Source organism: Fusarium oxysporum, chromosome X (assembly GCF_013085055.1).
Source record: "Fusarium oxysporum Fo47 chromosome X, complete sequence".
Classification (NCBI taxonomy): domain Eukaryota; kingdom Fungi; phylum Ascomycota; class Sordariomycetes; order Hypocreales; family Nectriaceae; genus Fusarium; species Fusarium oxysporum.
Window position 1 is genome coordinate 827,733 of NC_072849.1, and position 24,818 is coordinate 852,550.

Below are 24,818 nucleotides of genomic sequence, written 5' to 3' on the forward strand. Positions count from 1 at the left end.
ATCAGCCACATGAAAGCTCTTCCGTGTGGATTACCTATCAGGGATCAATGGGAAACGACATGGCGAACTCAAATTGCGTGCTTGCAAAGTGGATGCGTATCATTTTCGGGCCGCAATATTTCTCCATCATATAAACTTTTTAAACCATCGCGCCTTCGCATCCTTGTTGTGAGCGATCGGTTTCGGTTTTTCTTTTACGTATATCCTTGCACTGGGGTACAAGCTCAAAAGGATGTGTTCTGGGCTACGCAACCAAAAGCCAGCAAGTGAACTTAAACTGAGCAATGCTACTCGATATCCCATTCCTTCCAAATGGTGCTCAACCACTCCTTGATCTTGACTCTTTGTCCCCCAACATGCCGACCATCAACAATTTCGCCTCCCATCATGACAGTGCCATCCCTTAGCCCTGTGCTTTCTCTCAAGTTCCACCGCGGAACATGAAGCCACTTGTGGCCTGCATCACAAGCCAACATCTTCGATGTGCCTTGCTGAAGCAGCGGTAAACAGTTTTGACAAAAGGGAGTGTCCCAGCAGTATTTACAAATGTTAATGTCAGTCTCGAAATCCCAGGTCCCTCCGCAATTCCCGTTGCAGAAGTATCGCCAGTTGATCACAATATCGCTGTAAGTGATCTCATACGGCTGGTTTGGCCCATCTCCATCTTCCGTAGCCGGTCGTTTCTGGGCCAGGAGCGAGTGAAGCCTTTGGTAGGTCTCATTAGTTATGGTTTTCTCGCTTTCTACATTGCCCAGGTCTATTCGCCGCTGTAGCTCGTCAAGGACAGCCGTGTATCTGGTAGGAGCGGCATCATTCGGTGAGAACTTCTCTTTGGCAAACTCAAGAATCTCCGTTGCGGCGGCTTTATCCTCACCCCGAATCTCACCAAGCCTCATTTCTATCGTCTTTTCTATCGGTCCTGTAAGCTCGAAGGCAATAAGAGCATTTGTCTCGTCTCCAGTATGAAGTAGACACTGGAACAAGACGAAATACGCATCTGCATCATTCTCATCTGTGTCGTCAGATAGCATCTCATGGGCTGTAAGCATGTTCTTGCGGAAGTGCGCTCTTGCTGCGGTGAAATTTCCTTGTAGGGTTTCGTAGGCTCCCATGTAAGACTCAGCTGGGGATACCCGGTTGTCTTCGTACGAGATTCGATGACCGATAGTGATTTCACCAAGCTTTGCCAATGCGGAAGCCTCAGTGTTTGCTGCCGTTGCTTCTTTGAAATAATGGCAGACTATATCACTAATAACCTGGCCACCCAACCACATCCATTTCCACTGTACGTAGGTGCCAGTTTCTTCAATGACTTTCCTCGCATCAGAGTGGCATTCCTCCCAGAGTCTTACCGCAGATGTTAGCGGGTTCTCATCGGCTTCGTTGCCATAGTAATAGAGTGCAAGGCCCTTGTAGAGTCGAAGGGCGCTTCTTTCGAATAAAAGCTCTTTGTCAGCTGCGAGCTGAATGGCTTCGTCCATGGCACTCAGAACCATCCCTAACATCCCATGACGAGAGGAAGTTAACGAGAGAAGACTGGTGAAGTACTTCTCGTAAGTGTCTTCATCCGTTGCCATGAGTAGAAGTGCAGAACCCAGGAGACTTGTACCGCCGTTTGTAGACGTCTCATGACTCATGGTTTCAATAAGGTCCAATGTACGCCCATTAGACTGCGATGTAAGGTTGGCTTCCAGTATGCGGTAATATGCCTCGTCAGCTGGCTTGGCCTCCAGAGCCTTTTCGTAGTATATGGTTGCTTGGTCCGGCTCCTTTAGTTCGAAGTACCATTTTCCAAGATCCATATTCGTTACCCAAATATCGTGAGGATGAGGTTCCTTCAATTCGTAGAGAATTTCCAACGCTTTCTTCTGTGATACACAGGCGTCGTTCAATTTTCCGGCTTGGTGGTAAGAGTGTGCTAGACCTCTGTGGCATGTCCATGACGCTCCAGGCATCTTGGTTGCCTTCAAGAACATCGCAATCGCGTGGTCGAACTCATCAACTTTTCTAGCAGTTTCCCCAACTCTCTCGTACCATAAGGATTGCTCGTCTGTAACTTGAAGTATACTCTTGCACCATCGTTCTGCCTTATCAAGGGCCAGAGACTCTTCATCTGTGCTCAAAATCACGAGCGAATCGTCAGACGCATCTGCTGCTCCCTCGGAAACTTCCTGGGATAGCGTTAGTCATGTATAAACAGATATATTCGTGAATAAGGAATCATTCTAGACTTACCAATGAAAGATACCGCCTGAGAGACCGATATGCTTCCCAGGGATCATTCTCACTGCTCCTGAGCCATCTGTGGCCAACTTCACGGGCCATAGAGGACAGTAAAGTACGGTGCGGGCTCGGGCTTGAGATCACCTTGTCTAGCCAATCCATTTGGTATACCCCGAAATGGCCACTAACATCAGGATCCTGCAGCCATGCCAGAAGTGTCGAGATTTGCGTCGTGTTACCGAACAGAGGCACGTCAACGAAATGTTTCCAATGCCTCCTAATGATGGTTCCTTGACCGAGGATGTCGAAAAGCATGCTGCCAATGTCTTTCTTTGCTGCATTATCGACCTTGTGATCACGCTCGGGGTTGTTCAATTCCTTCAAATGAATAGGAAGATTCCAGACCAGATATCTTCCCAGGGTTTCAGTTCTAGCATCTGGCTTCTTTATCAGGAAGCTTATGGCTTGCATCACTATGGCTAAGTGTGCATCGGAGTCGTTCACCCTGATTTCGCTCTTGGTCTGGGTAATCTGTCCAGCTAGTGGCTCAAACTCGAACTTCTCAACCACTGACTTCTGGAACAGTGCCCACAAGAAGTTCTGCACAGTTGTAATGTCGCCCTTTGTGATGGTGATGGTAGCTGTTATTCTTGGGGTATCGTCATCAAGGGATCGTAGCTGCTTGGGATCCTTGATCACTAGGGATAAGAGATCACGGCGTACGGTGATCACTTGCCCATCGACTTCAAAAAGTCTGGAATACTTCCCCTGTAGTTTCTTCGCCAGCTTCTGAAGTGGAGTTGATCCAAATCGAAGGAACTTGGTAGTTAACACCCATGTCTTCAGAAATTTCAGATGGCAAACTCACCAGCGCTGCCTCCAGTTGGTCGACACTAAGCCATTCAAAACCATAGACTACCCAGATCAACAGTTCATTTATCTCCTCGATATTCTGTGGGGATAGTTGCTCTTGAAGCTCTGCAACAACATTTTTCGAAATCGCCTCCCTGCCCCAGTCCGACTCTGTCAACAGATCATCTAGTTCCGATTCCTGTCCACCTGAATCTACCAGATCCTTGATTCTGTCTAGTGTTGACTGAACTTTGAAGAAACTTCCGCCCGCCATCTCTAACAGTTTATCGTTGATTTTCTTCCGGCTTGCTTCGTCCTTCGAGTCGTTGCCTTGAAAGATATCATATTTGCGCATCTCCCTCTTGATATACAATTCAATGTCTGAACCGTTGGATTTCGCTATGTTAATTGTTGGTGATTCGAACCCTCCGAGTACCTTGACTGCGTCACCACTGCCACTAACCAGAAGCCGAATCCTGCTCCCATCACTTTCTGTAGCAGATGAGTGGCTAGCCTCTTGGAGGACGTCAAAGAACTGTGTACCAGCATCGGCATGCATCTTCGATAGTTTTTCGACCCCGTCGAATATGAAGTAGTACATCGTATCTCCACGTGGCTGTCCCAGCTTCAGGTCTTTCCACAGCGATTCACAGCTCACGTCTGTGAAGTAAGTACCATTGTCTTTCTCTTCACAGATGGAAGCTATACTCTTGGCAAGCGCCATATCTTGCTCAGCTAGTTGTAAAGCAATATGTTTCAGAGCTGTTCGAGCTGGAGTCGGATCACCCTTATCAGCTTTATCTGATAGTGAAGGGAAGAAATACCAGGCTAGGAGAACCCTGGAGGACCTTTCTGTCGGTGTCTTGTATCTAGCTTTGAGCTTCTGGACAATCGTTGAGACCGTTGTAGATCTCCCGGTATTCTTCTCGCCGAGGAGCAGTAGTAGAGGTCGCGCTTTGGCGGCATCCGCATCAGCCCAAGAAGTATAAGCTTCCTCGTCGTCAAGCCAGCTCCCGCTATTCTCGACCCTGGAATCGCATAGTCTCTTAAACATTTCTCTGTTTGTTTCGAGCTCCTTTTCATCAATACCAAGCTTTTCTTTTATCTTAGACAAGTTTGCCTTTTTCGTCGTGTCCTGTGCTCGCTTGGTCTCTGCCTGCTGTAACGTGGTGATTTTGCTGGCAATCTCTTCGGTCCACTTTCCAGTCTCGAAGACCTTTGCAAGAATAATCGATACTTCATGTCTGCTTTCCAGAGCTACTTCTAGTGTCAAAGTCGCCTCGATGGACTGTTGGCCATGGATGGCCTGTCTAAACTTCCTCAATTCAATGCTGAGCCCCGAATCATCGTCTAGCAATGCTTTCTTGACGTTGGACTTGAACTTGCTCCATTTGCTATTGGGGTCTTGAAGTGTTATGACCAAGGCGCAAATATCAACTAGACTGATCAACGTGATATGAATTGCACGAGTCAAGTCGGTGTCAATTTTTCTGAACTGCTCGATCCGTTCGTAAATCCTGAATTGACTCAGGGAGGGTGCCACGACGGCGAAGACCTCATCAATTGCTTCATGGAATTCGCGTATCTTTTTAGGGGCTTCAAGGAGGATACTCATGGCATTAAACACCACAGTTGCCGGTTGGAAAACCTGTTCAGGTGTCAATGGCTCGAAGGCTCAATCGGGTCGAAGCCTGGTTACCACGCTGGCACCTTGTGCAGCTATACCACCAAGGAGTTTCAGGCATTCAAGGATATTCAGACCTATGTCCTTTTTGTGTTTCAGCGTATTTGCGGCGTCAATATCTGTAGTAGGATCTGTTCGCGATTCTATCTGTTTTCGTACGTCGTCTATTGTCATTGGAGGCTTTCGATTCAGGCCTTTTCCGGTACGAGCCAGAAATCGCTCAGCTGCTTCATCCCATAACTGTTCCATGGTTAAATCTTCCTTGCCTGATGAAGCCATGATGCAGGATGATGATTGAAGGGCTTCAACAACTTAAGGGGTGAAGGCCAAGAGTTGCAGGCAGCGGGTAAAGAAAATAGAGTTGTAGATGTTTCTTGAACAAAGGACTGTCATCTATGCACGGTCTTTAACAGATTGACCCGAAATACAAGATCAAGCTGCCCCCGACTTGCATGGTTGTTATGAGGGAAATTTTGTACCTTTAGCCTCAAAGCCCCTAACCAACGGTCTTGCGAGCTCCCACACAGCCAGAGGGTGGTCAGACTTCTCGATTCCGGTCGGATGCATTCAGCTCTAACCAGGAACTATGCTGCACCTGATAAGGAGTTATTACGCAAAATAGTGACAGCCTGGTTCGGCTTACCTGAACGGGTAGTCTGAGCCGTCAGCTGACTGTCTTGTTCCCTGTAGGTGCATGACTTCGCGAAAGTTGTTACTGGGGAGTGGAAAACGTAATCTTAGGCGCCCAGTTCGATGTTTTTCGCGCCTCTCATTTTTGGGCTCTCTGGAAAGTGAAAACTATTACACAAATGCTTGATATACATAACAAGGCCTTGCAATCCTAGCAATCAGCATGGCTTGGAGATCAAGCCATAGGTAGCGTACAGGAGACAGAGCAAACATATCCTGCGTCGAAATTCCCTCACCAGAGTAGATAAATCTTAGAAGAGTTGGTTCATGGAGACTTGGACTGACTTCACAACTGTTGAGTGGAGTTGAATGCAGTTTTCCGACCGCCATTCGTTTGATCCAAGTCGACTGTAGATGTTGTACGAATAAAAGTTCAATTCCAATTCATAACTGTGACTGAGGTATCTGCGCTAAATCCAACATGATAACAAATAACCGAGAACGCCATTTTGACACAAAACTTCAGTAGCCAGCCGAGTTTCACAAAATGCCTTCCCAATCCTGCGCCGGGGTATAGAAACCATGCCTCATCACTCATAGATCCCGGTGGCATGTATAACGTCGAGATCAAGTTCAAGAAAACGAAACATTAAAAAGGTATCACACTTGACGTTAGAAAGAAAGTTTAAGCCGTGCTAAACTCATGCTCATGCATGGGGGGAACATGAACGCGGTTCAACGATTTAAGAGCGACATTCGCGCGATGTCTCTTTGAAGAAATGATCGGCTTCGAGCTTCGCGTTTGGCGTAGAGAAGACCGCAGACGTTGCAGAGAGTATGAGACCCGAAAGGGCCTTCTCGCCACATTGGAGTCTCTTTGATGAAGCATGATGTGCAGCATGGAGTTGGCTCATGTAATCTTGGTGACTTCTGCATATCTCGTTAGAAAGAAAAAGACATTCTGGTGGAAATGAGTGACATACCGAATGCCGCCTCAGCCTGTTACGCCACGTGCGGGCTTCATAGGTATCCTTGAGGCTAGCTTTAGTAGATCTCGACCGGATTGAACGTGCTGACGCGGCGGTTGATCTGAGAGATGAAGTGCGCGAAGCAGCCTTCAACTGGAGATGAGTATCTCTCTCTTGCTTCGCAGCCAAAGGACTCGGAATAGCTGCATTTTGAAACAAAGCGACCTCACAAAGAGGTAGACCATTACGTTGGACGTCCTGGATGCTAGGTCGGATCTGGAAGAGGTTAGTCTGTGTCACCGGCAACAGGTCAGCAAATACGCGTAGAGGGAACTCACGTGTCGAGGCGATTTTCTCAGCGAAAGTAAGGAACATCGTCGGGGCGGGAAAAGGTTAGGTTCAGGGAGATCAACGGGACAAGGATGGTGAGCACGATCTCTTCGCCGCCGAATTGGCTTTGCCGTTTTGGCGAGTGTCTGCTGTCGGTGTTTCATGGTGGAACAGGAACTGGACACATTTGAAAGGGGGCAGTTGAGAGGGGAAGTCCGATCTTGAGACTGAAGGGAGAAGTTAGGGATCGAGGCGGTACTAATACCCCTCTGAGGCGCTTGCTAAAGTTAGAGCGAAGATTGCCCCAGAGGAACCCTTGTAGATCACTACGCGATTGGGCCTGGACTGTGCAGAGACCCTGATTCAGGGTCCATCCGCGGATCCGGAGGAAACCTACCGAGTGGCCTCATGGGGCCATTGAGAATCACCAACAAGACTGCATTTTCATAACGGGGAAAAGGAAATCCGATGTTTCTCAGCATCCAATTCATTCAACTCTCCATTTAAACTTTGGCCAACAGTCTATCGCACTGTTCTCTCAACTGTTCAGGACTCGCCCACTCCCTTGTTTACCTTTGCTTTTTCCTCTCAAACCTTGAGACGTCTCACCCGCTCGGACACTGTCCCTCGGAGCAACCTGGCGTGACAGTAAGCCCGTTTCCACAGTTCCTTGCATGGCGCCTTGGCCTCTGTGCCGTGTCTGTCTACGATTGATAGATAAGACTGGTCCCCCGTCCTGCTTGCAACATTGATTAGAATCGATTTCGTCTCAAAGAGTTGCAACCCTCGTTTACCGACGCGTAAGCCACGGCGCGGTACTCCTCGCACCTATTAAATGCTAGACACAGGACAAAATGGGCGGATGACCTGTCTGGTGTGTGGTACAGTGTAATCTTTGCTGCAAGTCGCTTGCGCAGATAATCAGATGGTTTGTTCTCACTGTGTCGACCTTCCCCCGCTCCAGAGTCGGCATTTGAGCTGAAAGAAGCTCCCGTCAGCCAATTGAGGGGTAAAAAGTCAGATGTCAGAGTTACCCTGAACTCCGCACCTATCCGGAATCCGTTAAGGTCAGGTAATGCTAATGTGGAACGGGACTGGCGATGCGACGTCGTACTGTAGGACGGTAGCAAATGGAAATTTAAAAGATCAGAGGACGACTCCGGAGGTGATGTGAAAGGTGTGATTGGTTATGTTTTCTGATGCGATTTTGACATCACGGTTGCTGTTGGGAGGGACCTTTGTTAGTGAGCTGCCAAACAGTTCGCGATTGGATGCAATTATTATCTTGACAACGCTCCTCTTCTGCTATTACCGGAAAAAATTGCTGAAATGGGTTTAGTATTTTCTTTAAACTTTATTTGCTCCGAACACTCCTGATATGTTGCCTGGTTTCCTGATCTCCAATGCGCCATCAGTTTCTTTCATGATTATGACGCTCGAACGCTGCAATAAAAAAATGTGAATGTTTCCTCTCCTGCCCATGCATGCCGTGCCTTTGCAAATGCACCTGCCAAGAGTGAGGGGCAGTGAGGTATCATTGGGGGCCGCTTGGCAGGGTATAAGAGGATATGAGGTTGAATGGTCATCGCAGTCCTGCTGAATGAGAATCCTCCGTTGAGACCTTTGTAGACCACGACGATGCGTCAGAAACAGAGTCGCATCCAAACTCCCTCTCTAATAAGAACGACCGGGCCTTTTCCTCCCTCTTAGCGTACAGCAATCCACAGACGTTGCAGAGGGTACGACGTCCTGATGGTCCAGACCTCCATTTCGGCGTCTCGGTTACATGACAGAACTCGCAAGACCTTGTATGATCCGACGCCTTGGGTGCTTTGTGTTCCCGCGCGCAGGGACAAGAAATAGTAGCCTGTCGCGACGGCGATCGGCGTGTGGTGGAGTGGTGCTTGTGCTTACTCCGCCAACCCTCGGGACTCTTGTACTTCCGCTTGGAGCTGCTCTTCCGCGGCGGCTCTATAAGCTCTGGCTCTGCGGTTTCAATACTACGCGCATATTGGCATGGCATGATCTTAAACCTTGGCTTGAAAGCTTTTCGATCCTTAGCGAGCGTGGACGGGATCGTCGCGGTCTGGAATAAGGGGACTTCGCAAAGCGGCCGGCCGAAACGCTCGGGATCGAATTGGAAATTCTGGATCACGTGAGTAAACACATTTTGCGCAGAACATGTAAGTTACCCACGTCCTGCTTGGTCGTAAGAGTTGTTACAGGAATGAGAGAGTTATGCAGAGGGCAGGACATTGTGGTATTTTTAATCTGGTCCACAGCCTTTACGGCCCCAAAGGGAGACTTTTTTGGAGTTTCGATCTCGAGGGGAAGCTTTTTTTGCAGGCATCGTGAATTTCTATATAATCTCTCCAGCGATCGGAAAACTGACGTTGATATGATGTAATCTTTGACGCACAACGTCCCGAGAACCCTGACGGAGCATTTACCCCAAATGGCTTAGGTGTGCGGGTTCCCCTGACTGTTTGTTCGGAGCGAGCTGGCTTTAGCGGTTTAGTGTTTTGTGACAGGATGCTTGGCGTGTTGGTTATCTGTTCTTGGTGTCGTGTGATGGGATTCGTGTATCATTCTCGTCAGAATCCTATGACATGTTGAAGGACATTGCAAATTCCCTTTGGGTTATCCCCATGGAGAACTTTTGCACTAGGTATTCGGGTATTTGGTGTGTTATGATGTGCATTCGCGTGCACGAGAATAGTTCCATTTTGTTGTGGATCAAAGGTTGAAAATTGTACCCAGTCAGGTTGTTCCTTCATGCGTACTCCACGCACATGATCGGCAGAAAACGATGCAGAAATAGAAGCAGCCTCTGATGACTTAGAATTCTCTCTGATTCTGATTATTCTCTTTATTTCTTTTTCTCCTTTCTATATTTCTTTCTTTTTGATCATCGAAAAGTGACAACTGGTGTTGAGAGATGAACGGTGGGGCCCAAGAAGTCAAACTCTGTTGCCTGTCTGTGTGTCACAGCGGGGAGCAAATGCTCCGAGGCAATCAGCAGCTTTTTTTGTTGGTGGTCTTGTTTTCGCAAACAAATGATTGGCTTATCAGCCAGACCCACAGTTCAACCCTACCCTGTAATGATCAACTCACATGGGAGGAAAATTGACTTGAGCTCCTGGTGAAGAGAGAAATGGTTACTAAGTCTTTACGTTAACACTGAGGATATGATAATTCCATGCATATGGCGTAGGGCAGCGTACGTACTAAGTCAGTAGATCGGTTCTCGGCCAGAGAGATAGGCACCGCCAAATAAGAATAACATCTTGAAGAATGACATCTTAAAACAATGTTTTACCCGATTAAACTCTATGCCTAGGTCTGACAATTGTGGCGTGCAAAGGAAATACCAGTCCAGGAAAGGCAAGATCATAGAATTAGCATACATTTGAGAACCAGTAAAAATTAAAACGTGCAATCTGAGAGCCATCACCTTGCTGGGCTCTTTATAAGTTATATTGGCCGGGACAGCCACTGTTCCGGCGAAAACAACTGAAAACAATACGATCTGCTGTCTACTTCTCCCAAACACGATTGGGGTACAACTGGCACTCAGTTGAACTCAAGTTACACACGATGGCTCTTTGCGTCCCGTTGGATTTAGCCTCCGAGGTGAATTTTAAGATGATGCCCACGAAATATCACTCCTACCTTGGCGCCCAAGTCGTCAGACAATGTTTGTGACCAGTATCTCTGGAGAGCTTACAAGCCGTAATTGGAGCAGAAATCGTATAAAACAGTGTAAATGCCCTTATTTCTAAACTTGCATGTTTATTTTTAGTGATGTTCGTCGATGGCTAGGTAAGTGGCGCACAGCGGGTTAATACAGCTCCGGGGTCCGGACGCACCAATCACAACGGCATCACGACCCCATCACGACGCCAATCAATTCACCAAACAACATCAAAACTCATAATCATAGCATCCGGGTTGTGTAATTGGGAGATCCGGACCTCAGCATCACCTGGCTTGATAGTACGCCAAACGACAAGTAGCCTCATGGAGTCGACTGACCAGCCGGAAAAGGCTTTAGAAATACCGCAATTTACAGGCCATGGCGAAGGTTACACTGATCGTAGGCTCATCTGAAGGACTTGACGATGCAGCGCTGATACTTGTCAACAGCCTTACCGCCCTCTGAACATACATATGACCAAAATGGACTGGCAACGGAATTTGACAATATATCTGGTGTAACCCAACACGCCTTTCCGATACTTCAACAAGACAATGGTGATTTTGAAGGTCAAAACCGCTTCTCTTGGCAGCCACAAGACCTCACCCAATCATCATTTGATGCTACTACGTTCTCATTAGAGAACCCGACCCAGCCTCTCGACTGGCCCTGGCAAACGTTGCCATCGTCCTGGTCTCTGCAGCACCAAAACCAGGATATCTGGCCACATCACCTTGAAGCCGGGCTAGGCGAGGTGCCGCCAATATGGGAATTAGGTCAGGGCACCGTCAGGGCACTCCAGCTCCCACCCAATGTTCAGATACAGCCAAATTGTCTCCCGCGCCGAAGAAGTCGATACCTCCGTAACTCGGCCCTACCGATGGTTTCAGGATCCAACCCAGTACAAATATCAGGCTCTGGCACCTTGGTAGAAAGTGCAATGGACCCGATACAGCGATGGCGAAACTCGCCCCCGGAGACTGAGGCAGCCTCCTTAGTCGCTATTGCAGACGCATTAAGGAATAACCCGCTTCGGGCCCCGGCATCAAACAGCACAGGTAGCCTGAATAGTCGCCGGATGGACGTCCGACCGGGCTCAACGGTGAGCTTTACTAGCGGCTCAAGCCTGTCCTCAGGCTCTGCTACTTCTGCAAGTTCTGTGGCCCGACGCGGCCGCGTGTCGAAACGAACCCGACCGAATGCAGCAAAGGGCAAAGCAGCGGAGAAGAGAAAATTCCCTTGTACATTTTGTTGCGACTCTTTCAAGAGTAAGTTCGACTGGGCACGCCACGAGCAGTCGCTACATCTCAGTACCAAGGGATGGCGATGCGCGCCATATGGTAGCGTTGTGATATTAGCCGCCACCGGACTCAGCAGCTGTGCGTACTGCGGTCTTGCAGATCCGACACCGACACATATGGAAGATCATGATATTAATCTATGCAGACAAAGCCAGATTTATAGCAGGAAGGATCACTTGATTCAGCACCTAAGGTGTATACACCATGTGCAGGATCCTCCGCCGATAGAGTCATGGAAGGTCGAGGGGCCACCAGTGGCATCTAACTGTGGCTTCTGTGATCTACGTATGGAATCTTGGCAGGAACGCACAGACCATTTAGTGTCACACTTCCGCAAGGGCAAGACGATGGAAGATTGGAGGGGAGATCATGGCTTTGAGCCTGGAATCGCGGCTCAGGTCACGAATGCTATCCCTCCGTATTTAATTGCCTCTGAGTCAAGGACCTATGCTCCATTCTCGGCAGCCGCTCCGAACCCTACAACAGCAGAGCATGTACAGCAGATAACAAGGTCCGCTGAGGAAAGCTTCGAAGCTTGGAATGGATTGGAGATGCCACCCAAGGCAGGAGAACCTATGATGTCCCTCCAAGATAAATCGTTTCCTGAGCTGTTTGCTTTCCACCTTGGTCGCTTTGCGCAGCATCAGATGAGGCTCGGGATTATCCCTACTGATAAGATGTTCCAAGATGAAGCTAGAAGGTTACAATTCGGCACGGTAGACCCGCTGGATGACACGGTCGCCGACAACGAAGAGTGGCTGGCTCGTTTTCGTAACCAACATCTCGGGGACTCAGCAGGCAATCGGGATAGCCAAGAATGAGCGGAAGCGGCATGAGGCGAGATTGAGTAGCATATATGTCACTTGCTATTGTTTAGGGCTGCTACCTCTTCTTTTGTTTGACAATTACTCCTCATGAATTCTCACGCCTTGAAAATTATAACAAAGCAATAATCTATCAGTCTCTGAATACACGGCTAAATCTAATCACACCAGCTCATAAGAGACTCTCGATATGCCTTGCTGCCTCTTCACCTTCCTTACTCTAATCTTTCCTACCAAAGCTGTGCTCCTCACATGGGTTCCACCGCACATATAAGCACCCTCACCATCAATCTCTACAGCTCTCACTAGTCCACCTTGACCGTCAGAATCCTCTGGCATTGTCCAAGATTTGGCTTCGAGCTCCTCTCTTGACCACCAGTGGACGTTTATTGAACGATCGTCATTGACTATTTGATTCGCAAGTTGCTCAATCTCCTCCTTCCTATCTCCCGGGATGATCCCTTGGAAGTCAACAAATGCAGTGCCGGGGTAGTGCTGTGCTTTGACCTCTCGCAGATCTGGTATTCCTAGTCTTCGTATGGCTGAAGCGAGGACGTGACCAGCGTCATGAATCTGTGAATGGAGTTTTCGCGCGTCCTTGTTGATCTCCTGAGTTACAAGCGTCTGTTCTTCAAAAGGGGCCCCAGAGTATGTGCCAAGATGCATGATCGTTCCAGACGGGAGCTTCTGCACAGACGTGACAGTGAAGATTGACGACTGGTCGCGGGAGGTCATGGTCCCAGTATCGCTCGGTTGACCACCGCCTTTGGCATAGAAAATAGTAGAATTTGTGATGACGAGAAATAGGCCATCCGAAGCATCTTTGAACACCTTGTTGATAGAATTATCCCAGTCAGCATATGGGATACTGGCTAAGACGGTCGTTTCCATGACGTGTTGAGTCTCATCGCGATGATAGACCGCCTCAGTATGCCCAAACTACCAGCAGGTTAATTAGACACTTTTTCTATTGACAGACTCATCAGAAATGCTTACTCTGTCCATTGTGTGGGAATATTCTCTTAATAGACGAAGTTACGACACGACGAGTGTTTCTGAGCGCAGATGGATATACCGGGTATACTGCTTGAGGTTCCCATGTCGGCGATCTGGGGATTATATAGCAAATAAATAGCTGTCTTACTGTCCAGGGCTCATGTTGACTTGCGATATGTATTTCATAATTGAGGGACGCTCAAGATGACAACCGGGGTTGCCGCAATAACTAGGTAGGCTAGGATGCAGCAAAAGGTGCGACGCCCTTTTTGGTGGGCCAAATGAAACTTTTTTCTCTCCGTTCACACCCCCTCTTTGTATGCCATCGGTGACACTGCAATCACATAGTTAAAAACACCAACCCTAGAGGCAATTGTTCTAGAACTAACTGCATCTTATCTTGGGTCGGCTTTACGCTTCACTTTCCCACTGCCTGTATTTAAATTCCTGTCTTTTCTTCCCGCATCCTTTATAACTACTCCCAAGCAAACCCTCTCAAGTACTTATATTCGTTTTACTCTTTACTGGACCTTCGGTATGGGTTCTCTTATTCCAAACCCGGGACGGTGTTTTACGAGTGACAATATAGCCGGTGCGTCGCCTGAAATTGTGCAAGCTGTCGTCGCTGCAGCCACTGGACATGTTCCGCCGTATGGAAACGATGGCATTACAGGCGCCGCTCGTCAAAGGCTGCAGGAGATATTCGAAGGAGAACTCGACGTATTCCCAGTTTCGAGTGGAACAGCCGCAAACTGCATCGGCTTGGCCTCGCTTGTCAAGCCATGGGGCAGTATTCTCTGTCACCCGGATAGCCACATCAACAACGACGAGTGCGGTGCTCCAGAAGCTTTCACAGGAGGCTCTAAACTTGTAACAGTGCCCGGAAGCAATAGCAAGATCGACCCCAAGTCTTTGCGCGCTGCTGTTTGTCGGAAGGTCGGTGACGTCCATAGCGTCCAACCGTCTGTTCTCAGTATCAGTCAGCCTACCGAAACCGGTAGTGTCTACACAATCGCCGAACTCAAAGAGCTGTGTACTATAGCGAAAGATGCAGGCTTACGCGTGCACATGGATGGAGCGCGTTTTGCCAATGCATTAGTTCACCTTGAGGCATCTCCAGCTGAGATGACCTGGGAGGCCGGCGTTGACGTTCTCTCTTTTGGCTTGACCAAGAACGGCGCAATGACAGTCGACATAATCATCTCTTTCGACCCTACCTTGGCGTCTGAACTGGCCTTCCGCCAGAAGCGAGCTGGCCAGTTGGCCTCAAAAATGCGCTTTCACACGGCTCAGATTGAAGCCTACCTTGCGGAAGGATTATGGCTGCGAAATGCCCGTTATGCGAATGGTTTGGCTTTACGATTGGCCGCTGGCCTAAGGAGCGTTTCTGGACCGGAGGTTTTGCAAGATCCGGAAGCTAACATACTCTTCTGCCGCCTGGCTCCAGCCGTAATCAAGGAATTGCTTTGCCAGGGCTACCAGTTCTACCATGATCGCTGGGAGCCAGGATCAGTTCGCCTTGTGGCATCCTTTTCACATAGTCCAAGTAGTGTAGATGAGCTGGTTGCGGCTGTTGGATCATGTTACAGCAAACTGTTGTAGAATAGAACTGTTTTTCGGGAGGGTTATAGGTAGTCTTGGTTGTTTTTGCATCTTGACATTGCAATACATACAATTATACATCAGCTTTGAATTTATACACTCTCTCTGACCCTTGCATCTTTCTGTCAATTGAATAATTTGGTTAATAATTCTTACTCTGTCATTATCGATGAAGCCCTCAATGACTGAATGATCAATAGGCAGTTGTCAGCCCCGCCTCATGCCCACTACTCACCACACGCCCCAGGTCTCTACGCCCTACGCCATGTACCCCACGCCATACGCCTTGCGCCCTACGCCATGAACCAAAAAATGCAATTCGGCCGAAGCGGAACAATCGGAGCTGACTCATTTGTTGTACTTCGGCTCGAGCCTCTCAATGCAAAGGCTTCGTTACCCTCTTCCACTCGTTGCATCAGCTGTAGTCACGGCGCCTTAAGCCAAGCAACGCTGTTTGCTTCCTTCATCCTCTTTCTAGTTCTCTTTCAACTGCCCTCGTCGATTGACGTTGATCCGCAAAATGATTCCCAAGAAGGCTTCCTATGGTAAATGAATGCCCGAGATAAACTTCCCAGACTTTCCCCTCCCATTCTTTGCGGCACAAGATCAATGTTAACGTGCTCAAAAGTGACACTTGATGTCTTCACAACAAAAAGGTGATGCCAATAACCACAACACTATAGCTGCCCTAAGCTTTGAACCTAGATTACTGACTTTCTTGTTTCCGTCAGGTACAAGGGAAACCAAGTGGCTGTTGTCCAAGTTCAAGATGATGCGCTACCGCCTGCAGACATGCAGATGATTGCACGCGAATTCAACTTCTCCGAAACCGTCTTTTTGCGCCGAAACACGGATGGAGCAGTGGCCATCAACATCTTTACTCCTGTGAACGAGATGGATTTTGCAGGCCATCCTGTCATCGGCACTGGCCATGTGCTATTTCGACAACTACTTCCTAGTCTCGCTGTGCACTCCTCAGAGGCCACCCTTTGGACAAACGCTGGGCCAGTTGTTGTGCGTTATGATCCGTCGCGAGAAACTGTGGCAGCCGACGTGCCGCATAACGTCCACATTCATTCCCGCCATACTAGTACACAAAGCATTCTCGACACCCAACCGAGCTTGAAGACCCAGGGATTGTCAACTGAACAGAGCTATCCATGCGTGTCTATTGTTAAGGGCGTCACCTACACCTTGGTCGACTTTACCAATCAGCCCAGCCTGTTCACCGCCATCTCCGCAGGCCCCAGTCAGCTTACAGAGCTTGACGAGGGATGGGCACCCTCTTTCACAGGAGTGATGTACTATAGAGTGCTGTCGGATCCTTATGACGAGAGTGGCAAGAAGGTCCAACATCTCAGAATTCGTATGATTGCAATCGGTCTCGAGGACCCCGCCTGCGGAAGCGGTTCATGTGCTCTGGGCGCATATCTCGCGCTTCAGCAGGGGGATTCGGGCGGTATGTATAGATTCTATCTTGATCAGGGACAGGAGATTGGCCGTGACAGCAGTATCATTGTCGACATTGTACTGGATGAGACTGGAGACAAAGTTACAAATATATCCCTCTCAGGGTCTGCAACTCCAGTAACTGAGGGCACGATATTGCTGCCCGAATAGAGCGGTCTGGAGGTCTATCTCGGGATTTTGCCATGCCGTGGCCGCTTTATTAAGATTCGAGTTGTGATTTTTTGATACAATATTGTACAGTTATAAGCAGCGACAGCTTTTTAATTCTCAACATGTTGTATGCTCGATTGCACTTATCCAAACACCTCGCCCCGTTTCATAATTCATAGTAGCGGGCCACGCCACTGTCACTAAACAGGCATGCGCCTCTTCCCAAAGTGTCAACCCTGTAACCCTTTTCCATGCATCTACATAGCCAGTAAAAGCTCTTTGGAGGCCATCCAGCAAGGGGTCATGGTTATTCGCTTGCTGTTTGGCAATGCTATACTCTCCAAGGAACGCTCGCCAAAGCCAAAAATCCGTAGAGTCATTGAGTCCCAAAGTGCTGACAGATTGGCTGAGATCTCGACTCAAGATCGAGAGAAACCTTCGCAAGAGACGAGCGTCGATGGCCTTGCCGCCGTTCCAGAGCTCCAGGACACTGTGCATATACAGGCTTGATGCAGCGCACATACCAGACCAAGAAGTGCTATACTTTGACGAGTGTGCTGATGAGAACATATCGTCGTGGAACAGAGATGAGAAATGGGAGCCGATAGTAGCGCAGAGAAGTCGAGAATCTGATCCCTCGATCCATTCCCAGCTTGGGTCGCATTTGTAACGGTCTTCCCTGACTGTCTGCGTTGAAGTTGTAACATGCTTCAGGCAATCTATTAGAGGTGATGCGTCGATGCTATGGAATTGCGTTGATGAGGGGAGGGCAGCGAAGAAGAATGGCAAGAGTTTCATGGCGTTGAGACGCATTTCAAGATGGCCGATATTTTGGGTCTTCCAGAGATAGATCTGCGATACGAACGTGGAAAACTCTGCGGTATTGTTCTGTCGGAAAAGGTTCTGCAAAGAGTCGCTTCCCAATATCCTGGCCTTGAAGCCTTGGTAGGCATAGTATGTGCTGGAAAGGTAAGCATTGATGAAAATATCCATCAGCAATGGCTACTTACAGCAAGAGATAGCGATTAGCAAGCTCTTCTTCGATTTCTGATCGATGGCCGAAGTCGTCATCGAGGGGGCTGAGAAGGTGGACGGCGTTTACGAGGCCGTTGATATGAGCCTCTGTATCGTGTACGTTACCATAAGATGCCTTTTTATGTTCAGCGATTTGTAAGGTATTATCAGTAGGGGAAGCGTACCTCTATAAAGCAAAGAATTGAAACATGCCGAATGAAGGTCATCAGCCCCGGTTGATGTATGTTCTGCAACCATCGGTTCAAGACTTGTATTGTTGAGACTTTGTGAAACAGGAAAGTTGGATTATACGTTTCGAGATCACCGACAGTCCATGCATAGTGCAGGCCTGCTACAAGAAGAGTGTCCCTCAGGGCATCGGGGTGCTGAGCGACAGAAGAAAAGCTATAGATGTTTAAGGTGAGCCTGGGCTGAGTGAGGGATGATAAGGTACGTACATATTTCTCGAGGCTTTACTAAGTACCAAATCAGCACTGTCGTGGCTATTATGAACTAGGCTTGTCAACGATGTGGCTAGGTCTATGCTGCATGGCTTGCGCTTACAATAGTGAAGTAGCTCTCTGGAGCGAAGAGTCATGTCCAAGCCTAAACAGTCGAAAGGCTCCACTGATTTTCCGAATGGGGAATTGACCATTAGAGTTACTGGCGGTGCATCCTGGCTTATAATCCAAGGTTGCTGTTCGCCTGGAAGACAGGTAGCCTTGCGGTCTCGAAGTGGGATACTAGGATCAGCAAACTCGCATGCCCGTCCTGCACTGACACATCGGGTACTACGTTCGTCAGTTTTACAATCACTAAAAACCACTAAAAATTGACAAAAGTCTTGTGTAGTACTCTCGACTATTTGTCGCGACCGGATAGTAAACTCCGACTTACCAGGTTGGTTTTCCGCCATCACAACGCACGCGACGCTTTCGACAAGTCAAACACCCGGTTTTACTCCTAGTGTGGGGCCTCCGAGTCCTTGTCGTTGTACTCATGTTGACCGGCTTGAGCTTGTTCTGAGGGAAGCTTCAGGGAAGATGATCGACGATGGGCTGATGAGTTATGACTTTCAGTGGAATGAGGGAGGAGTCTTGCTTCAAAGAGAGGCGTCGACGAGGTATCGGGAAGCCACTCACGGGGTTTGAGGATTGTGGCTACAGGATGAGCGATTTGGTTGCGAGAGTCTAGACTAGTCAAAGCTATAGCGCTAACGATTTTCCACTCAGAGAGAGGCGCATGAAGATAGATCACTAACGTCTTGGCAAAGAACTAGAGTCTCCACTACCAACAACAGAGTCACTTTTGAGTGGACGTGAATGGCGTCCAGCCTGTCAGCAACTAACCCTTTTCGAGGAGGATAAACGAGCTGGACGACAAACCCCGCTGCCTTTATCCAGCCACGATTTGGAAAGAGATCGTAAGCCGACTACACATCCTCACTTCCCTATTCCCCTCCCTCACCGAATCCCGAGCCAATATCGTCCAATCAATCTACAACATGGCCCAGAAACCTAGCCTCATATTTGTGCCTGGCGCGTGGCATAGCCCTGAATGTTGGGGCAAGATCATGTCCGCCATGGAGGCTAAAGAGTTCAAGTGTATTCCCGTCGCACTTCCGACAAACCAATCAACAAGCACCGACGTTAATTACTCGCATGACGTTAAAGCTGTTGCCGATGCCATTGCTGGCGAGACGTCGCAAGGGCTTGATGTCGTTCTGTTGGTGCACTCCTATAGTGGACCGGTGGGACAAAGTGCCATGAGAGGCTTCACCAACAATTCTGCCGACACAGACGGAAAGACTGGTCGTGTGATAGGGCTTTTCAATGTTGCAACCGGTTTCGTCCGCGAAGGCGCGTCCTTTCTAGACGCTCTCGGCGGCAAACCCCTACCGACTTGCGAAGCTGACTATGAGAATAATCTAATGGTCATCGTAGTCGACCCAATCGACATGATGTACCACGATCTCCCAGCAGAAGAGGCCGATTACTGGGTTGGAAAGCTCAGCAAACATGCCTTGACCGGTTCGACGGAAGGATACGAAGTCACGTACGAAGGATGGAGGGATGTGCCTGTTTGGCAGATCATGACCAAGGATGATAGGGCTTACCCTTATGAAGCGCAGAAGATGCTTGTTCGAGGTGCGGAAAAGCTTGGTGCGGATGTCACGAAGCGGCTTATTGATAGTGCGCATTTGCCGATGTTGAGTAAACCTGATGAGATCGTGGAGCTTCTCGAAGAGGCGATTGAGGCGTTCACTTCATGAAAGGCATACTGGTCGGTAGGCCAGGGCTGTCGACCATCTGCCTATCCTTTCTTCTATTTCGATAGCTTACGGAGTTCTTTTTTTCTAGAGCGACAATGAGCGGGACGAAGACATGTTTCTGAGACTTTGATACTGGTAGCGATGATATATTGACTGGCGGTCTAGAACACTAGCGGCACGCAATGAACTTATATCACCAATGAGATCATTTGAAATGTCTCTGAGATTGAATAACTGGCACCCAGCAAACAAATAAGAGACATTGCGGCTGGCTGAAAGAAGGGCTGGACCTTCACAGGGAGTTTGACAGTTCAACTATCTGAGAGCTGTGGCTGGCTGGCTGGGTGTCGAATCGGCCCATATTTGCAGTAAATTATGATTCATGCAATTCCAAGAAAGATATCACACACATGTCAGCCTTCGCATTCGTCGCAAGTCGCGTAGCTCTTTCGACGCTCCATCAATCACTTCAACATACTTTAACACTCAAAAAGGCATCTCATCATTACTCACCAGTCACTTCGCCCGCAGTATCGCTTCATACCTTCAACGGTTCTGGGAACAACGGCACTTTCTGGACTACGTCTCAGGATGGAGTGATCTGGACTATGGTCAATTGTCTCGACGATGCCATGAGTACACCTCCTTCTGAGACATTCGAACCAAGCACAAGCCCAGCTGTAGCTGTTTACCAGGACACTCTTTACGTCGTTTGGAACAGCTCGGCAGCCGACGGCACCTTAAGATATACCTATGTCAATAAAGCAACAAATGCATTTGCCCAACCAAAGAATCTCACTGGAGGTGGACTTTCTATTCGAAGAAAGACGAGCCCGGCCATGGTTGAGTTCAATGGATTGCTTTACTTGTTCTTCAACGGTTCTGGTCTAAATGGCATATGGATGACGACCTTTAATGGGAATGTCTGGGCCGATGTCAGTCCGGTTACCTCTAATCTTGGAGGAAACTTCATGGATCGCACAAGCCCTGCCATTTTTGTCTCTGACGACAAAAGAGTGTGGACTCTTCTCTGGTACGGAAGCGGAAGCAATGGCACATGGTATACCACTACCACGAACGGAATAACATGGTCGAATCAAGTTGGTCTAAATGACGGTCAAGTACTCATGGCTGGGAGTAGCCCTTGTGGCATTGACTACCATGGACGACCATACATATTCTTTGTTGGTGGAGAGGGGAACTTGTGGAACTATGACGGGGTCATATTATATTTTACACTTAATGAGCCCAAGTATTCTTTGGCCATGGATGCCTTCCTCGAGGGAAATGATTTCGCATTCGTGGCTCAAGACGATGCCACAGTCAAATATCTCGAGGCCCAGTTCGCGAACGGATCGGTCATTATTCAGAATCCTTCAAGCCCCCCAAATATCATTCAGAGCGCAAACCCCAGAAACCAAACAGTTGCGGGCAATGCAAACTGGATAAACCTTTGGCACTATTTCTACAATGGGAGCCCTAGTGCTATCACCAGGGAAGCCGTCAGCCTATTGGCTCTTGCTACCCTTGCTTTCAACTTAAATTATCTTATTAGCATCAACACCGACTCTCAGATGAGATTTTCGCCCAGACTTATTTTTCGCCGGATCCCCCCGAACAAAGGCTAAGAACTGATGAACGGCGCTCGTGATGAGAGGCTTTTAATATTGTTAAAAGAGTTGCCATTATCTTCCATTACTTATGCTAACCGTCCAAATTCTTTTTTGGTCTGAAATTTCTATAAGGTTTGCTCTGCAGGCCTAGCAATTGGTTAGGCATTGTGGCATAATGGTTAAACTCTGAGCCAGATGCATTATTCGGAGTTGAGACCTGTGGCTAAGGTTCTATGATCAGCACACAGAACTTAGATATGATAATAAACATGCAAACCACTTTAGCCCTAGAAACCTAAATTGGTGGACGAAGTTTAACTTCTCACCAGATCTATAAATACCCACCTCTCCCCAAAACTGCGACTTGTTTTTTGACTTTCAGCTTACCATTTTCATATCAGCTATGGATGAACTTCCAACCAGCATCTCTGGGCCGAAATTCGAGTCTTCAGCGGACTCGCACTCGTTTCATCTATTTTCTGAGCTTCCGCCGGAGCTCCAACTTAAGGTATGGGAAGCTGCCTTCGATGCAATTTCGAGGCGCATTAGTGTTTACATCTATATGGTACTCGGCTTCGATCGTCTTTCCAGTCTCTCCGGGCCTACTATATGCATGACGGGAGGAAGTTTTCTAACTCGGGGGCGTGATACGAATACATGTAAAGAGTCGCACAGCCTGAGCTTGGCTTGTTGTGACGCGCGCAAAGTATATCTCTTGAGGTATCTCGAGACTATCATTCTTATGAACGATTTAAGCACCGGTTTTCGAAGAATAAGATGCAATCCCGCATACGACACTTTATACATCGAGAAGATTGCAGGAGCCTTCCACAGACATGACAATGCGGCAGGCATTACCCCTCTGAATCTGACACAGGTGGCTCAACAAGCCTTAAGTTCTTCCAGAAAGATCATTTCCTCATTTCAGCATGTTGCCATTCGCCTCTCGAGAAACTATCCAAGTGCGAAATGGCTGAAGAGGGCTTTTAAAGGCCCATGCCCGGAACATATAACGATTCAATACCTAACACTGTTCAGCTTTTCTTTTTTCGAGTCCATCAGGCATCTTTACTTTTTCGTTAAGTCAAAAGAGTCAGCCATGGCTGTGAGAGTTCTTCCAAGGTTTCCCTGCCCAGGGCTACACACCGGCGCCAATCCAGTCTTTCCTTGATGTCTACGACCGTATCCAACGTTCCTCTGAGCATGATGGCTCCGATTGCAGGGAGCATCGGAAGAGGAGACCAAGGCCACTCAGCGAGATACGGTGCCATTATGATGGTGAGTGGCTAGAGGGTGAATAGAACCGCGAAAACCGTCTCTCCCGTGGCAATATACAGTCCCGGCGGATGTTTGCCCACCTAATAAGGTTGAGCTCATATGAGGCGACAAGAAATTCTGGACGGGGTTTCAAACGTCCTTCGATGCATTCTCTAGAGCAGCGCCATTCTTCGACAGCGAGCTAACCTACTTGGCGGATCGAACTGCGGCTTGTATACCTCTCAACCGCAAAGCTCTCGGTCATGTCTATGGTCAGCATCTTGGGGCGTGCGGAAACGGCTTCCTGAAGCGGAGGCAGCGCGGAAAGCCGAAAATTTGCCCAAATGCTCGTCCAGTTTATTGGGATAAGGATTACAGGGGTACTGGACACCCGAGATTTTGCTGTCACAAAGAGCCCCTGAACGAGATCGCTTATCCAACTCACGAAACCATTATGCTTCTTTTTATGGCTCTTACTTCTTTATCTTATCTTATCATATCCTATCTTATCTCAGCCGCGGTCTTCAAATCGCGTATAGAGTGACCAATAACCGCATTTTACCCACTATGCATTTCAACGCCAACCATGCGATGTATGCTATAATGTCAGAATGTTGATAGTAAAGAAGTTGCACAAATACAGAAAACGGGTTTATTAGATGTCATTACAAGAAAATCTTTTTCAACTCTTGCCTAGAGTTGTCGCCTCAGGCAATTCCAAATACTTGGTAATATAAAATCCATCCCACTTGTCATTTCATCTCCATCATGAATCTGTTCATATGATACACCTAACGCACCATCACATATCACACTTGAGAAGTTTCGCTTTAAATATTATAATTCCTTATGTCTTCATCTCAGGCCGACTCTGGGGTCGACCACGACGAACGCTTTAGACATGAAGTCTTGAAAGGTTTCGCAGAAGATCTTCAAGACATAGCAACTGACAAGGACAAGCAAGACCTTCTCACTTCTCTCAAGAGTTTTGCCTTACACTTCATCAAAGAGCCACTTAAAAGGCCTATGGCAGACCTCTCTACGGTGCAGCAGAATCTTGACGTCTTGTGGTATATGTTCTTCAAAGCCAGCACCGCTATGGACAGTGACAGCTTGTTGCAAGATCGCCTTGTCCTTCTTCTATTGTGGACAAGACAGTTTGATCTTGTGTATAAAGAGCTCTACACTGGACAGAAAATCTCAAGAAACTGGGAATCTTATGGTTTTGCACAGAGTTTACAGACATTCTGGGAAGCGCTGGTGAAAGAAGGTTCAGAGGCTGAGCTGCGAAGCCTTGCTACTTTCTCTGCCAAGGTCTTGGCTTCTGGCACATGCGAGGATCAGATCTCCTCGACTGGACTATGGTATATGCGCGAGACCCTTGAGACCAGCAATGACAACATTGCCAAGTTTCTGCCTGGCGCAATTGTGTGGATGGAACTGTGTCCTCACGCGCTTCTCAGGGACTGCGTTCTCAAAGCAGACGAACAGCAGTCGGAACAGTCGTCACTGAATCTTGGGCTCCTTGGGCAGGATCAGTGCGAAGATGAGACCGGATTCAGCATGACACGGTGGTTGTTTTGGAGACGTCGATTCCAGAAGCTTAGCCATCACCCCGATACTTCGCTTGCGCAACTTGCTAAGAAGGGATTCATGGCTATGATCCACTGCGGACGAGATGTCGATTATAGTGTCCTAGGAGAAGACGTGTTTGCTGAGAGATTACAGGCCACTATGTGGGCTGAGCTCGTCAAGAGTGGAAAGGAAAGCCTGGATGGCGATGATATCGATATCGACCCCGATTGGGTTGATAGGAAGAACTAGTGAGGGTTCATGAAACGCGTTTAATACAAATTGCCCTTCTTTATGAAAGTTATGGGCATCAAATATCATTTAGTTCGTGTACTCCGCTTGCAGAATGAGGTAGTGTAATAA

At 48.1% G+C, this 24,818-nt stretch overlaps 10 protein-coding genes across 10 annotated transcripts; 5 read left to right on the forward strand and 5 right to left on the reverse strand.

Annotated features, from left to right (window-relative positions):
* Window positions 1–175: 175 nt before the first annotated feature.
* On the reverse strand, window positions 176–5,038 carry FOBCDRAFT_190683 (uncharacterized protein; the record flags this gene model as incomplete). The annotated part of the gene is made up of 4 exons (XM_059608701.1): window positions 176–2,149; window positions 2,232–3,042; window positions 3,092–4,723; window positions 4,775–5,038. 4 exons carry the CDS (start codon window positions 5,036–5,038, stop codon window positions 288–290), a joined length of 4,569 nt encoding a protein of 1,522 aa, XP_059465982.1. The 3' UTR covers window positions 176–287.
* Window positions 5,039–5,809: 771 nt separating this feature from the next.
* On the reverse strand, window positions 5,810–7,138 carry FOBCDRAFT_232343 (uncharacterized protein). Its single transcript, XM_031191167.3, has 3 exons — window positions 6,696–7,138; window positions 6,373–6,633; window positions 5,810–6,319 (listed from the first exon to the last, which is right to left on the reverse strand). Exons 1-3 carry the CDS (start codon window positions 6,849–6,851, stop codon window positions 6,125–6,127), a joined length of 612 nt encoding a protein of 203 aa, XP_031032398.2. The 5' UTR covers window positions 6,852–7,138; the 3' UTR covers window positions 5,810–6,124.
* Window positions 7,139–7,960: 822 nt separating this feature from the next.
* On the reverse strand, window positions 7,961–8,998 carry FOBCDRAFT_9678 (uncharacterized protein). Its single transcript, XM_031191169.3, has 2 exons — window positions 8,884–8,998; window positions 7,961–8,833 (listed from the first exon to the last, which is right to left on the reverse strand). The coding sequence occupies exons 1-2, from the start codon at window positions 8,941–8,943 to the stop codon at window positions 8,270–8,272; spliced, it is 624 nt and encodes a 207-aa protein (XP_031032400.2). The 5' UTR covers window positions 8,944–8,998; the 3' UTR covers window positions 7,961–8,269.
* Window positions 8,999–10,284: 1,286 nt separating this feature from the next.
* Window positions 10,285–12,506, forward strand: FOBCDRAFT_285225 (uncharacterized protein; the record flags this gene model as incomplete). The annotated part of the gene is made up of 3 exons (XM_031191170.3): window positions 10,285–10,384; window positions 10,631–10,783; window positions 10,834–12,506. The coding sequence occupies 3 exons, from the start codon at window positions 10,285–10,287 to the stop codon at window positions 12,504–12,506; spliced, it is 1,926 nt and encodes a 641-aa protein (XP_031032401.3).
* A 165-nt stretch (window positions 12,507–12,671) lies between these two features.
* Window positions 12,672–13,514, reverse strand: FOBCDRAFT_280112 (Threonyl/alanyl tRNA synthetase; the record flags this gene model as incomplete). The annotated part of the gene is made up of 2 exons (XM_031191172.2): window positions 12,672–13,448; window positions 13,506–13,514. 2 exons carry the CDS (start codon window positions 13,512–13,514, stop codon window positions 12,672–12,674), a joined length of 786 nt encoding a protein of 261 aa, XP_031032403.2.
* A 300-nt stretch (window positions 13,515–13,814) lies between these two features.
* On the forward strand, window positions 13,815–15,136 carry FOBCDRAFT_232350 (pyridoxal phosphate-dependent transferase). The gene has a single exon (XM_031191173.3). The coding sequence runs from the start codon at window positions 14,043–14,045 to the stop codon at window positions 15,105–15,107; it is 1,065 nt and encodes a 354-aa protein (XP_031032404.2). The 5' UTR covers window positions 13,815–14,042; the 3' UTR covers window positions 15,108–15,136.
* A 335-nt stretch (window positions 15,137–15,471) lies between these two features.
* On the forward strand, window positions 15,472–16,864 carry FOBCDRAFT_232354 (uncharacterized protein). Its single transcript, XM_059609894.1, has one exon. The coding sequence runs from the start codon at window positions 15,900–15,902 to the stop codon at window positions 16,725–16,727; it is 828 nt and encodes a 275-aa protein (XP_059465983.1). The 5' UTR covers window positions 15,472–15,899; the 3' UTR covers window positions 16,728–16,864.
* FOBCDRAFT_264667 (uncharacterized protein) lies at window positions 16,845–18,853 on the reverse strand (the record flags this gene model as incomplete). Its single annotated transcript, XM_031191177.3, has 6 exons — window positions 18,639–18,853; window positions 18,306–18,532; window positions 18,200–18,254; window positions 17,927–18,146; window positions 17,738–17,877; window positions 16,845–17,688 (listed from the first exon to the last, which is right to left on the reverse strand). Exons 1-6 carry the CDS (start codon window positions 18,740–18,742, stop codon window positions 16,845–16,847), a joined length of 1,590 nt encoding a protein of 529 aa, XP_031032408.2. The 5' UTR covers window positions 18,743–18,853.
* A 304-nt stretch (window positions 18,854–19,157) lies between these two features.
* On the forward strand, window positions 19,158–21,641 carry FOBCDRAFT_190692 (uncharacterized protein; the record flags this gene model as incomplete). The annotated part of the gene is made up of 2 exons (XM_054707109.2): window positions 19,158–19,933; window positions 20,530–21,641. The coding sequence occupies exons 1-2, from the start codon at window positions 19,246–19,248 to the stop codon at window positions 21,639–21,641; spliced, it is 1,800 nt and encodes a 599-aa protein (XP_054563084.2). The 5' UTR covers window positions 19,158–19,245.
* Window positions 21,642–23,732: 2,091 nt separating this feature from the next.
* FOBCDRAFT_280118 (uncharacterized protein) lies at window positions 23,733–24,707 on the forward strand (the record flags this gene model as incomplete). Its single annotated transcript, XM_031191180.2, has 1 exon — window positions 23,733–24,707. The coding sequence occupies one exon, from the start codon at window positions 23,733–23,735 to the stop codon at window positions 24,705–24,707; it is 975 nt and encodes a 324-aa protein (XP_031032411.2).
* Between the last annotated feature and the right edge of the window lie 111 nt (window positions 24,708–24,818).

Bases quoted from the DNA above. Each gene is read 5' to 3' on its own strand.
- FOBCDRAFT_232343 (XM_031191167.3), bottom strand. From the start codon at position 6,851: ATGAAACACCGACAGCAGACACTCGCCAAAACGGCAAAGCCAATTCGG. The intron at 6,634-6,695 runs GTGAGTTCCCTC...AACCTCTTCCAG, and splicing joins TGAGAAAATCGCCTCGACAC to ATCCGACCTAGCATCCAGGA. The intron at 6,320-6,372 runs GTATGTCACTCA...CGAGATATGCAG, and splicing joins ACAGGCTGAGGCGGCATTCG to AAGTCACCAAGATTACATGA.
- FOBCDRAFT_9678 (XM_031191169.3), bottom strand. From the start codon at position 8,943: ATGTCCTGCCCTCTGCATAACTCTCTCATTCCTGTAACAACTCTTACG. The intron at 8,834-8,883 runs GTGGGTAACTTA...CACGTGATCCAG, and splicing joins CTCTTACGACCAAGCAGGAC to AATTTCCAATTCGATCCCGA.
- FOBCDRAFT_232350 (XM_031191173.3), top strand. From the start codon at position 14,043: ATGGGTTCTCTTATTCCAAACCCGGGACGGTGTTTTACGAGTGACAAT.
- FOBCDRAFT_232354 (XM_059609894.1), top strand. From the start codon at position 15,900: ATGCAGATGATTGCACGCGAATTCAACTTCTCCGAAACCGTCTTTTTG.